The 13,842-nt window shown below is 35.2% G+C and overlaps 2 protein-coding genes across 2 annotated transcripts; one reads left to right on the top strand and one right to left on the bottom strand.

The window, feature by feature from the left end:
* Nucleotides 1-1,145: 1,145 nt before the first annotated feature.
* LOC110635675 (two-component response regulator-like APRR1) lies at nucleotides 1,146-7,401 on the top strand. Its single transcript, XM_058139445.1, has 6 exons — nucleotides 1,146-1,942; nucleotides 3,249-3,410; nucleotides 3,507-3,640; nucleotides 4,210-4,377; nucleotides 5,149-5,287; nucleotides 6,024-7,401. The coding sequence occupies exons 1-6, from the start codon at nucleotides 1,777-1,779 to the stop codon at nucleotides 6,971-6,973; spliced, it is 1,719 nt and encodes a 572-aa protein (XP_057995428.1). The 5' UTR covers nucleotides 1,146-1,776; the 3' UTR covers nucleotides 6,974-7,401.
* A 1,502-nt stretch (nucleotides 7,402-8,903) lies between these two features.
* LOC110635673 (protein NEN1) lies at nucleotides 8,904-13,006 on the bottom strand. The gene is made up of 6 exons (XM_021785101.2): nucleotides 12,428-13,006; nucleotides 12,169-12,326; nucleotides 12,034-12,080; nucleotides 11,880-11,943; nucleotides 10,170-10,885; nucleotides 8,904-9,572 (listed from the first exon to the last, which is right to left on the bottom strand). The coding sequence occupies exons 1-6, from the start codon at nucleotides 12,711-12,713 to the stop codon at nucleotides 9,338-9,340; spliced, it is 1,506 nt and encodes a 501-aa protein (XP_021640793.1). The 5' UTR covers nucleotides 12,714-13,006; the 3' UTR covers nucleotides 8,904-9,337.
* Between the last annotated feature and the right edge of the window lie 836 nt (nucleotides 13,007-13,842).

Raw genomic sequence — 13,842 nt, 5'->3', positions numbered from 1 at the left:
TCTGTTTTCTTGTGCAATTTCCTTTAGAGTGATTTTCACGAGGGAATAGTCATTTGCTGAATACATTTGCTTGAAACAAAGTAAATAATTTCCCATCACAGCATTGGTGTGATAGTGATGCCTCTCTTTTATTCTACTCTCTAACGAAATAATCCCTACCACCATCAAAGTATAAAAATTTGTTCGACATAAACTATCAAATCCATAAACAATTAAACTACTCTAATAGATTATTGTTTGTTTTAAGATCAAATAATAAGGTGTAAAATTTGAATCTCATTCTTTTTTAATAAGTATATGAATGATTTATTTTTTTTAAATAGATTTATAATTTTTATTTTTTTTATTAAATATTATTATTTTAGTCTTCAGATCAAATAATAGAGTGTGAGATTTGAATTTTTTTTTTTAAATGATGTTCAAATGATTTATTTTTTAAAAGGAGTCATAATTTTTTTTGTAAAATTTTTACTTATAGTGATTCATTCACTAATAACATATAATACTATAAAATAAGTCTAATAATTGTATAAATTTATTTAAAAAAAATATCAAATCAAGATTGGCTATTCAAAACCATCCATTGATGGTGGGTTTTAGTATTACTGTATGGATCATGGATGGTGATGATATATCAAGAAAGTGCCAAGGAACAGTTGAACATATGTGTTCAATAATGGTTGGTTTGTCACCATTGCTTTCTGTCTTTTCTTTTTTCCTAATCAGTTGGCCAGTTGACACTTATATATTAAGAGTTTAATTAATTATAATTAAAAGTTAATGGCTTAAATGACTTTTATTTATATCTTCATGGATTTATTTAGACTTGGAAAAAAAATTGAAAAATACATTTTTATTTCTCCCACTTTCCCTTCACGAAAGGGAGATTTTTATGGATGACGTGGCCTTCTCTCTATCTCTACTAAACTATCCAAAAACACTCTGACCTCTTCCCTTTTCCTTGCACTTTTTCTCTCTCCCTTGTCCCCAGCAGTGCCACGTCATCAATCTGGCTAACATGCGCTTCCATCCGCTGTTTACCCAATTCTATTACTCTGTTCCACTAGCTTCTTAGATTTCTCTCTTCCCCCTGGCGCACGTTAGCCTCCAGAGCATCCACTATTTTAATCTTAATTAGAGAAATTAAAAGTTGAAAAGCTGATAGAAAAAGGGCAAACAGAGAGAGATAGAGGACTTAACAGAGTAAAAACTCTCTGAGAGGGAAGGAGGGAGAGAGAGATTGCTTTTGCGTCAAGCTAAAGTGCGCCGGTTCTCCGGTGATCTAAATCTTGCCGTTGATTCCCCTCGTGGTCCCGCCAAGATCCTCGACGAAGACCGTTTGATATTCTGACAAATAATTCTCTCTTAGTTTGCTTGCCGTTTATGGATAGACCTAATATGAGCATATAAAATTAAAAAATATTTTTACAGCTTTTTTCCTTTTTTCTCTCTTTTTTTTTTTTTAAAAAAAATTGTACGTGTTGCTATTTCTTCTTCTCCTTCCTTCCTCGCTTTGTCTTCAAGTTAGGTTGGTGTCTTGGGCATGTGTAAATTAATTTTCCGTGCGGACAGCTACTGATCCGAGCCCTAACCCTAATTTATCTCCCATTCAAGGAGGAAGAGATATTTTCTATGGATGTTCTCTAGTATTTGCCCTTACTCTGGGCTTTTCTGTCTATTGTGTGTGTGTGTGTGTGTGTCTGTGTGTGAGAGAGAGAGAGAGAGAGAGAGAGAGAGTTTTGGAGGGGTGAATTAAGTCTGCTATTTTGATTAGCTATGGAGGGAAAGGAGCATAATATGAACAAGGACAGTGGAGGTGTTGGTAACGGTAAGAGTGGAGATGGGATTATTGATAGAAGCAAAGTAAGGATTCTGCTATGTGATAATGATGCCAAGAGCTGTGAGGAAGTTTCAACACTCCTTTTGAAGTGTTCTTATCACGGTATATAATTATTTACTTGCTTTTTCTTGTTATCTTTTGGCTAAATTATGTATATTTCTGATTTTATTTGTTTCTTTTACCTTTAGGTGCTATAATTTTTTGTGATTGGTTATATTCAAGTATCTCGCGCAGATGCTTACATTAAGTGGAAATTTTTGAATTTAGCATAATGAAACTATAGTTAAATGTTTTTAATGCAAATTAGAGTTAAGAAATTGGATGGTGTGATTTTTTAGAAGGTGGAATACTAAAAATTGAGCGCATCTAATATAAGCTCAAGCTAATAATTATCAATAGATTAAGTATTTGTATTGAGATATGTGCAGAATTAATTAAAGTGTATATATGAGTGCATAAATGATATGCAAAAGTTCGATCTAATGGTGGATAAATTTATTCTCATATGAGCTCAAGATCTCTGTGGACACACCCTAAAAATTTAAAATGGAATTTAATGAAGTTATGGTAGATTGGAAAGTTGAACTTTCATTATGAGTTATGACTCTTTGGATGTTATAAAAGTTATGAAAGGTTTTTTTTTTTTTTTTTCTTTTCAGTTTTCATTATGAAAATGATAAAACTCAATTCAAGTAGTCAAATTTTTACGATTTGGCACAATGTTAGGAAGTTTCCTCTCTAAGTTAACCCAGTGATGAAAAAGGGGGAAAAAAAAAAGAGACTATATATATATATATATATATATATATATATATATATATATATACACACGTTCTATCACCTACAAGGCTAATCCTAATTTCATTTGCCTTAATAGAATTTTAACCATTTATAGTTATTTGCTTTTTCCTATTTGGATGAAAAAAATATAGAAGTCACTTAAATGCTGCTAAGAAAGATCTCTTGGCGACTGAAACAGAACATAAAATTGATAGGAAAAATTGGAAGCTGCTATTAGGTGGACTTATAGTCAGGTTATCCTATTGGTACAACTGTGAGTACTTCTGGTATGGTTATATCTATGTGAAGTTCCTTTTCTACTACTTTTTCATTCTTAACGTGTTTCATTCTAACCCAGTCTTCCTCTTACATGCTTGTTGGTTGTTTTAAAATGGCTTAACTAATTATACCAACATTTTCAAACTTGGTTTCATGGCACAACCCATTCAACTATAACTTCTCGTATGGAGGAAGCCTTCATAATATCTACTGTCTGTTTCACATTGTGATTATAGTTACTTCTTTTGTGAGAACCCTTCATTTTACATTACATTCAATTGTTTGAGCATTTGCTTCTATGTTAGTGACGTGATTTTCACAATTATACTGCATGCCCTGTGCTTCACAGTTACATCAGTGAGATCAGCTAGGCAGGTAATTGATGCTCTGAATGCTGAGGGACCTGATATTGATATCATACTTGCTGAAGTTGACCTTCCAATGAAGAAAGGCATGAAGATGTTGAAGTACATCACACGGGATAAAGAGTTACGGCACATTCCTGTGATCAGTAAGCTTGTTCTGAAATATTCACTTCTGCTCTCTTTTGCACTAAAATCCTTTTTTGGACTTAGAACCGATTATTGAAATGTTTTGCTTCGATAAGTGATGTCGGCACAGGATGAGGTCTCAATTGTTGTTAAGTGCTTGAGGTTAGGAGCAGCTGACTATCTTGTAAAACCATTACGCACTAATGAGCTGTTGAACCTGTGGACACACATGTGGAGAAGGAGGCGCATGGTTGGTTTGCTATTTGGCTCTTTACTTTTAAATTCTCCCCTCCTCCTCTTCCTCCCCCAAACACACCCAGCCCCCCCACCACAACCACACCCCCCCCCCCCTTTGCTCTCCCCCTCCTTCTCTTCCCCCTTCATCCTCTCTCTCTCTCTCATGTATTTTTATGAGGAATGTTGTGCATGCCAAGTGTATATCAGGTTCGTATATCTAAGGTACTAAACCAAGGAAAAGCAATATTAGGATGGAATTTTTTTTGTCTTTGGTATATTGTTGGTGATTGGTACAGACAATAGTATGCCTTTTGAACTTTCATTATTCTATATGTTTTGACTCCCTCCTACTGTAATATGATTGTAACTACGTATAGGATATTATGGTAATGATGTACTCTCATGACTTCAATGTGGTGGTTGCCTTTCTACATCTTTTTCAAATGCATATTGATGGGCACTTCCATTTTTGTTTTTATTGTCTCATTTTCTGCACTTTCTGGTTTATTGTTAGTTGGCATTTTACGTCCACTGATACTGAAGCATTGTTGAGGTGTTCATTAATATGTTTGTGATTGGCAGCTTGGAATGGTGGAGAAGAACATCTTGAATTATCACTTTGACCTGGTAGCATCAGATCCTAGTGATGCCAACACAAATAGTACTACTCTATTCTCCGATGACACAGATGACAAGTCTCGGAAGTGCACAAATCCTGAAATGGTTGTATCAACTCATCAGGAATATGAGGCGAGTATAATATGTACTTTTTGGCTCTGGTAACTTGTAAAATAGTGAACTTTTTACCATGGGAACACTTCAGTTGAATGGTAGGGATCATGATTATTGTGATTGTAATGTATGTTATTCTTTTATCTATACATTTTCCACACCCATATTGGTGCTTCAAAAAAAGGGTGGAAAATAAAGATTGAACATGATCAAGCATGTGGACATATGGAAGATCCCTAAATATAAAAATAAAGCAGGCCTCTTTCCTAAGGGTTTGTTGCTGTGAAGCCTGAAATATGCTGGAATACTGGCCTATTGTGCCTGTAGATCATATGTGTATGATGTCAATCACAATTTTTTCCTAATTTATATGCCTGCACTGATCACTCTCAAATCGTGGAACAGTGTTGCTAGGATTATTGAACTTCAGTTCTTGTGAAGCTTGAATTCAGAATTGTGATTTTGTGCTTTTATTTCTATGCTATGTCCTAGTTTTGAGATATACAGCTACTTGTTTGATTGTTTGCTTAGTTAAATCTCTTACCATATTAAATATAACTTCTGTTCTGATAATCTATCTCCAAATACTCCTGGTGTGTTCTGAATTCCTTACTACCTCAAAAATGCCAACCACTAATCTGGTGTGCTGTGTCCACACATGTCCACAATATCATGGGACCTAATGTACACTGAGCAGATCTTGTGTAATTTAAATTCATTAATTCTCAATCGTGATCAACTCTTAAAAATTTATTAGTGATGTTGAAGTTATGTTTGTCTTTGCTTCAGTCTGTTGCTGCTGCCGCCGTTGCTAATGCCGCTGCCGCTGCCGCTGCCGCTGCCGCTGCTGCTGCTGCTAGTGAGCCTTCACCTAGCAATCCACTGGAATATAGGCCTGATGTGCCAGGAATAAGTGACCGCAGAAGAGGTGAGCTACTTTGCATGATCCAGCTGCTGCTTGTATGGCACCAGTTTTAGTATCTGGCCACGTGCTGCTTTGGATTCATTGTCAATTAAGTATTATTGACAATTTAAAGATGAAAAGAATGATAATTAGATTTATGATATTGAGAAAATGATGGGTAGATGTGGCCGCTGGCCAGTTCGGAAACAAAACTGAACTAGATTGACCAAAATCAACATTGAATTGGACTAGAACTGACTGGATCAGTTCCGGGTGAAGCCTCATTTTTCTGTTTTTAAAAAAAAAAAATTGAAAAAATTTAAAACTTGGATTTGATCAAAATTGGAACTAGAACCCTTAAGGGCTGATTATGGTCCCCCTAAATCTTGAACCGGAACCACCAGATTAGGCTGAGAACCGACCTTTGGCTAGCTCTAACGATGGGTCAATGAAGCTATCTATTGATCTGCATAGCTCTTGGTTGAGTCGATCTAGGTTTCACAAATTACACTAAGAAACAAGTTATTTTGCTTAAACACTTAGGTGACATACAAAGGAATAATGAAATGACATTGATTTAATGTTGTACTAGTCATTTGCAGTGAGAAACCCAAGTACTTGAGCATTGTTGTTCTTTCAATCATTCTTTCTTCAATTTGAGACCTATTGACTGTTTCTTAAACACCTTTTGGAGTTTTTTGCAAAAGAAATTTGAAATGGGCTCTCTCAAGCCAAGTCTAATTTTGGAAATAATATGCAGGACAATTATCATCTGGTCCAAAGAAGAGCGAATTGAAGATTGGTGAGTCTTCTGCCTTCTTTACTTATGCCAAGTCAAGCACAATCAAAAACAACACCCAAGGGTTCGTCAGCATTGAGGACAATGCTACTCAAAATATGAGGATGGAAGAGAAAGTTGAAGCATGTGGTCAGCAAGTGGTTATTGATGCTCAATTACATAAAAATGGAGAGACATGGGAGAGATACTCACAAGATGACTTCCGTAGCAGTTCTAGTGTCCCTGATTCTCTTTCTTTGGAGAGATCTTGCACCCCACCCATGTCAAGGGAATTTCCTCAAGGAAATTTCAAGGATGAAAACCTCCCTCAGGTGCTTGTGCATCCAAGAAATGAGCTTCAACTCGATGCTTCAGGTACCACACAAAGTGTTTATCCATATTTTATGTCAGGAGTTATGAATCAAGTTATAATGCCTTCATCAGCACAACTATGTCAAAAGAATATGCATGAGCTGCAAAATAATGTACCTTCAGCTATTCTGCCTCAATACAATCATTTTCCACAATGTTCACCTCATGCGACTGGGATGGCATCATTTCCCTACTACCCTGTTAATATATGTTTACAACCTGGTCAAATGCCTAGTACTCATCTGTGGCCATCAATCGGAAGTTCATCTTCCCCTGATGTGAAACTAAATAAATTAGATAGAAGAGAAGCAGCATTGTTGAAATTTAGACAGAAAAGGAAAGAGCGTTGTTTTGATAAGAAGATCAGGTATGTTAATAGGAAAAAGCTTGCTGAAAGGAGGCCTCGTGTGCGGGGGCAGTTCGTGCGAAAGGTTGATGGTGTAAATGTTGATCTTAATGGACACCCTACTCCTATGGATTATGATGAGGATGAAGAAGAGGATGATGATGAGCAAGCATCAAAGGATTCATCTCCAGAGGATGATGCTTCAGGATCCTAATGTCAGAGTTGCCAGATAATGAGGTTCCTTGTATTTGTTAGATGCACCCTGCAGTTATGAAGCTTTTGTATCAAAAGCCTTTGCACCAGTGATGCTTGTTCCGTCCAAGATGTATGCAGATCATATCAAGGGATTGATGATATTAAGTTGCAAATGTCTGAACTACCCCTTGACAGCATTCCTCTCTGGATGCAGAAAATACTTCAGGTTCAGCTTATATGGAGCTTTTTGTCCAAGGATCTCACACCAAGATTGTGCAAGCTGAAGGATAAAGCTCTCTGCCATTATTATTTTTGTGGTTCATAGCCCAAAATGTGGAAAGAATGTCGATTTGTTGAGATCTTATCTTGAAGAAGATGACCATGTAGGGATTATTTTTTTAATCAATCCAGTGAAAAAAATGAAGCAACTGCTCAAGTTTTTGTTCAGGGAAATTTTAGGTATCTAATGTTCTCCTGATCCATTAGTCCATTCTTTGAATTCTTGAGAAATCATTGGTATGATGAGAGTCAGATTGATGATTTATTAAGATTTTCCTAACAAAGCCATGGTTTCCAATGCTAAGCAAATTCCGGCTCCGACATAAAGCTATAGGAATTTTGAAACTTATGGTCTGATAGCCGATGCTATGGTGTGCCAAATTTTCAGCAATATTTAAGCTGTTAATCGTCTGATGCAGAGCACCTCGATACTGGTAAATCTTGAAGTCTACTAAAATTTTGTTCTACTCTTTCGGATCATTTTTCATATTACCAAATACAGTGTCGTAAGTTCGGTCAAGAGGAAGTAATCCAAATGTGTTATCTTACCATTTTACGAATCAGAATTCTTAGAAGTGTGTTTATTTATTAAGTGGCTCCAATTGACATTTAAACTCAATAATAGCTCATAGTCCTGAAAATAATTTCAAGTGGTGTTTTTGATAAACAAGAAATTAAGGCATCTAAATAGCTTTTAGCGCATGGTGGGGCAAGTGCCTCAACGGCTCTCACTCATTTTAAAAAAAAAAAAATTAATTAAATAATATTTTATTCCCTTAAAATTTTAAATTTATCCTGTTAAATTTTTTTAATTTATTTTACTAAATGATTAATATTATTTTTTAGTTATCTTGCATTTTATTTGATTCATTACAAAATAATTTTATTCCTTAATTTAAATTTTAACATTTTAAAATGGAGAAAATAAAACAAATTAAAATTGCTCATTAAATTTATTGTATTTAATTTTTTATATTTTTATTTTTAATACACATTATTATAATAATTTAATATGTTTTTAACTCTTAATCAAGTGATTAACTAACTAGTATCATTCATTCAATATATATATAGTTTTCTATCTTCCAGCGTCAGGCCCAGCAACACTCTTAAAGAACATTTTAAACACAAAAATGCTAAGCAAAGAGCACTCTTAGAGATAAAAGATCTTGAATTCAAGTATCTGTGAGTCAAATGTATCAGATCAGCTGGCACTCACAGCACCCAAGAGATTTTTTTTTTTTTTTTTTTAAGAAAAGGAGCAAATTGTAATATTAAAAAAAAAAACTATAAATATCATGTGGTAGCGTATCTGAAGGAAATGAACTTGTAAAATTAGTAAATTAATCTGCATAAAAATTTACTTTTATATAGATATGATATACCTCAACTTGCCAATTTACAGCAAGCATCTGATGAATAGACACGCCTGGAAAATGAAGATTATTAATTGGAATGTTTTGACCTGTGATAAAAGCAATCACACAAGAACTGTTACAGTAAAAAATATTACAAATAATACCATATACAAGAAATTCAGCACTCTGTTAAAATTAATTAATGCTAGCTATAATCCCCTTACACTTGGGGTTGAAGAGGTGTTGAAAGAATAAACGTTGGACAACATTCGAGTGATTGGAGAAAGATTCACTTGAGTACCCATGCTATCATTATGACCCGAAAATTGAGTGCATATAAAATTGGAATAATAAGAGTACATGAAATACAAATTAGGCATGACAAATAATGTGACTCTCCTACAAACTACATACCCCGAAACCACTAGTTGATGACTCACCTAAACATTATTAACAACTCAATTCATGCGACAATCCAAATCTAAAGAAAACATAATTTTAAAAAAAAAAAAAAAAAAAACCCTTAAGCAATAGGCTTGTCAACGTCAGTTAAAAGCCTACGATTAAAATTACAATCTGCACGAATTTTACTGTTACATGTAACCAATATCAAATATTAGCATTCATGTCTTGCATTTTACCCTAAATAACAAAAGAAATCGCTTTCACCAGTGCATGTTGGCCTAATTTGCTACACATGTATATCACAAGCAATCATCACGAATAGATCAGAGAACCATCTCCATTCACTCTTTGTGAATGATTAATTTCTTTGCCACTAATCGGATGCCAGCACTCTGCTGATAGTCATATGGATGCAAGGAGAAGGAGGCATCCAAAAAGGTCCCTGGACTGAACCAGGTATCAAGTTCTGCAGCATCAAACTTACTGAACACAAGCTTTTGTACAGTTCCAGAAGGATCTTTCTGATATATATCTGTTGCATATTTAGCACCATCCTCATTTACAGCAGTAGGTATGCTGTGAAAAGATAAGGGGACAAAATTAGGCAAGCTTAAGTCAGAGGAAGTTTAGTAGAACTCTTGAAGTTCTCAATTGCAGGGCACAATAGGGAGAATAGAAAAATTAAATTAGGACTTAGAACCATGTAACAAAAGCAAGAAAGTTCAAGTTGCAATATTGAAGTAATCTTTTTCACTTCTTTCTACGGTGTGTAAGTGAGTGTGCAAAAGGAGGCTTAGAACATGAAAAAAAGTATATTAAATAGTGGTCATGATTCTTATAATGCTAAGAGAAATAGTATGAGATGCTGGTGAATCAAAGAGCATATAAAGATGAGAAACAAAGGAAATTCTACAACTAACTTTTCTGTTCTGTTCTCCATTTAATTTTTTAGTTCTTAGATAATCCTTCAATAACAATTCCTCTATTGGTAAAACAGAAACTGGGAAATGTTAAGGAGGATAAAAGGATATCAAAGCATCCAAAATTCTGACACAGCTGTAATTACAGTTGGATATAACTGATTCTGTTAGTCAACAATTTCATTTTTCACTTTACTCCTAAACCAAGGCATTTTGAAGAAGAAAAGAAAGAGAGGGGAAAATGGAAACTTACTGCAGTCTCACAGTTGGGTAGTTGAAGAAGCCAGGTTTTTTGTTCACAGCAGGCCTCCAATCAGAGTTGCTACCTGATTCCACAAACAATTTCCTTACAATACCATCACATGCTTCAAGAACTCCACACAAACATGGAGATGCATCAACCACAAAACTCAACCGTGGTCGTCCAGCATGATCGACAAATTTTGTACTTAAACCAAACCGTACCCTTAAATGATGACAACAAAGCTGCAAAATGGCATGCTCATACAATAATATCATTCTTTGAACCCCATCTTTGAATGTAACAAAACATGCCCTAATAGAAGAAACAGAAACTTCATCAGGTTCCAAAAATCCTGCATTGCCACTGAAACTTCCAGGAACAGTCACTGCTGAAGGCATCTCAGAAGACTCTGTCATAGGTTTTTTTTCCATGTCAACATCTTGCTGAAGGGAGTCAGCATGTATTTCATTGCTGAGAGCGGTCACGTCAAAAGTATCTGGTTGAGGCATATCAGATGCAACACATCTCAGCAGATCATATAATGGATGATTTTCCTCATTTTCATGATATTTAGGAGAAACATTTCCAAACTTTGAACTTGAAGAGGAAGCATCTATGTTTATGCCAGGCCCTTCCAGAGGTGATTTTCCATTTTTACGACTTCTCGTAGTAGCATTAGGTGAAACCCAACTTTTTTCTGGGAATGCATCTGGGAGGCTTGACTCCTGTAGATAATAGAAATGGCAGATTTGGTCAATTCTTACCTGGCCAACCTAATAAATATGCAATTTTGACAGCCACCCAAATCAACTTGCATGCAAAATCAATAGGACAGAAATCACCATAGCCAAGTAAGGAATCAGACTTTCACAATCCAATTCATCGGCATGTCTAAACAAGAACAGCAAGCATGTGCGCTAAATTGATTGAGCACTCACAAAATACAAAAACTAAGAGATTCATTTATTTTATAATAATATAATTAATTTTTTTATTATTGTAAATAAATATTTTCCTAAATAGTTATTCAATTTTAGCTATGGAAAAGTTACGGTATAATTTTGATTATAGAAAATTCATTATTTTCCATTTAGAAAAAACAACACTTTTATTATAAACAAGAAAGGTGGAAAACAACTTAAAACTGTTTTTCAAATCTTAGTTAAATTTTAGAAAACTAGCACATGCGAATATGAAATATTATTTTCCATGTTTCTTAGAGAACTTTTATAGAAAAATATCACAGTTTTTCACAAGTGAATAGGCCCCTAGATTTTCATTTTTAAGCAACCAAAAACACCTTATTTTCCCTCTCAAAACAACAAAGTGTATCATCAAAGCTTGAGAAGCCTTTAGTAACACTTCCAGGACACAAGTATCTTCAATGCAGACAAAGTTACTTTCATTTAGACTAAATAAACCCATAAAATAGAACTTATTAAATCGATTGAAGACACCATACATTCATTCCGCATCATATTGGAATTGCATAGACAACAGGAAACAAAGAAAGAGATAAAAAAATTAATGATAATAGAAAAAAAGAGAAATAAAAAATGAACCAAGGATCACAAGCAAAGTTGCTCCCATGATAATAAAAACTATGGGCAAACACAAAAGTCATCACAATGCAAGAAATTATTCCCTTTTGGCTTCCAATTTCAATCAATAACAGGGCATGACAAAGTGAATTATAGGAGAATAAAATTATGGACTTACCAAGAACAAAACTGTTGCACAGTACTTCAAAACTTCAAGATTCATCCGGACATCGTCTAAACTCCTAAGAAATCATTAGCGAACACAAAGGTTAGACTCAAAAGCTGGAGGTGGGTAATGGGCTAAATAATTCCTGCAAGGCACTCAAAATTACCTATGTGTCTGTTTTCCGAGCCCAAAATAAGTTGCAAGACTAGCCATCTGTACACAAGAACATATATATCAAAATATATAAATATTTCCCATATACATATAATTCAATCCATTTGATGATATATATTTTGAGCACCTTCATGTCCCCAGCTCTTCTACCAAACCTCTGGGTCAGCAAGGCTAAAGAATCTATAATGCCCTTGGGCTCCGGCGGTGTTCTGCCAATCTCAGCAAATGCCTCCCTTATCCGAACACAGTCAAACCGCGTGATATTATGTCCCGCCCAAATCCTCCCTATAGAAACAAACTTTAATTAAAGGGAAAAAAATAACAAAGCCGATAGACCACTCGACTAGTTGGTTTACCGATGAAGATGAATCGATTGGCTTACTGACCATGGAGGATGTCGTAGACAGTATCGGCAATATCGGCGAAGGTAGGGGCGGAATTGACGGCGTCAGCTGTGATTCCATTGCATCGAACGGACAGAGAAGAGATTAAAGAAGGATTGACGGGTTGGACCAAGGTAGAGTAGCTCCGGAGTTCCTCCAAATTCCTCGGGCACACAAGGATAGCTCCGAATTCCAGTATCGCAAAACCCTGACCGGTGCGGGTGGGAACCGTCGTTTCGAGGTCGAAGAAGACAATCTCGGATCTGTCGTCTCTTGGATCAGAACTCATTATCTTCTGTGTACTCTGGTCCAAAGCTTAGTAGAGAAGGAATCGAATTCGAAGGTTTAAGGCGCGCGTGTTTTTAAATTTTAATCAAGGGGACACTGGTCGGAAAGAAGGAGATGATAAAAGGATGGGAAATGGGCCTGAAGCTATGACATAAAGGGAGAGAGGCGTGGGAATTGGGAGAATTGGGACATTTTGGGTTGCTTCTTTGGGTGGATTTGCAAACTTTTTAGGCCTCAACAAGCAAGCGCAACTCAAAATGGAATTCCCGAACTCCGTAGCCCAAGTAAATTACGAGGCAAAACAGTAGTCGGACGTGAAAACGACGTAACAGGATACGCAAAATGGGAGATTTTTCTAATTTATTCTGGTTTTATACGGTGATTTTTTTTTTTTTAATCAGTTTTTGTGTGGTGGCGTGGGGGATTATTCTTTGGCTTTCTTTGAAATGAAACATTCCAGCATTCTTGTTCCTTGGTATGTATCAGCAAAGTCCTGCGTTTCCTTTGCTTTGTGATCCAAAGTCCTAAGAAACATGCTGAAATGGGTTATTGCTGCTTTGTCTCTTGGTTGGACTGCGAGATGGCTACCATAGGATTCCCACTTTTGGGAATCAGTGATTAGTTTAGTATGGTATTATAATTTTTTTTTTTTATTAAAAGATAATATATATATATCCAACACTTAGAAATACGATTGGACATTCGTGACTCTTAAAAAACATTTAATGAAATAAAATTCACATGAAAATATAATCATTATTGTTAGTTTTTCAATTTCTGATGTTAACAAAAAAAAATATATATCACAGGAGTATCAAAATAATATTTATATATTCAATCAGCTATCAACTTCGTCACAAATGACAGTTCGAATCTATCAATTTACAAAATTCAAGTTTGCACATGTCGCGAAATTGAAGATTTTTTTCGCTCAAGTAAAATACACAAACAACAGTTGCTATTTTAATAAAGAATCATAGGTTTTTTGACAATAATCACGTGAAGGGATAATAGAAGGAATTTTTTTTTATATGGCCGTGTTAACTTTCATTCAGTTTTTTTATGCTCTCTAAGCATTTTGTTATTTTCTCTTAATTTTCTCACAATTTTCTCTGCAATCGAGTGAAATC

Source organism: Hevea brasiliensis, chromosome 17 (assembly GCF_030052815.1).
Source record: "Hevea brasiliensis isolate MT/VB/25A 57/8 chromosome 17, ASM3005281v1, whole genome shotgun sequence".
Lineage (NCBI taxonomy): Eukaryota > Viridiplantae > Streptophyta > Magnoliopsida > Malpighiales > Euphorbiaceae > Hevea > Hevea brasiliensis.
The sequence above is the reverse complement of the archived record's forward strand: the minus strand, read 5'-3'. Positions and strand labels throughout refer to the sequence as shown.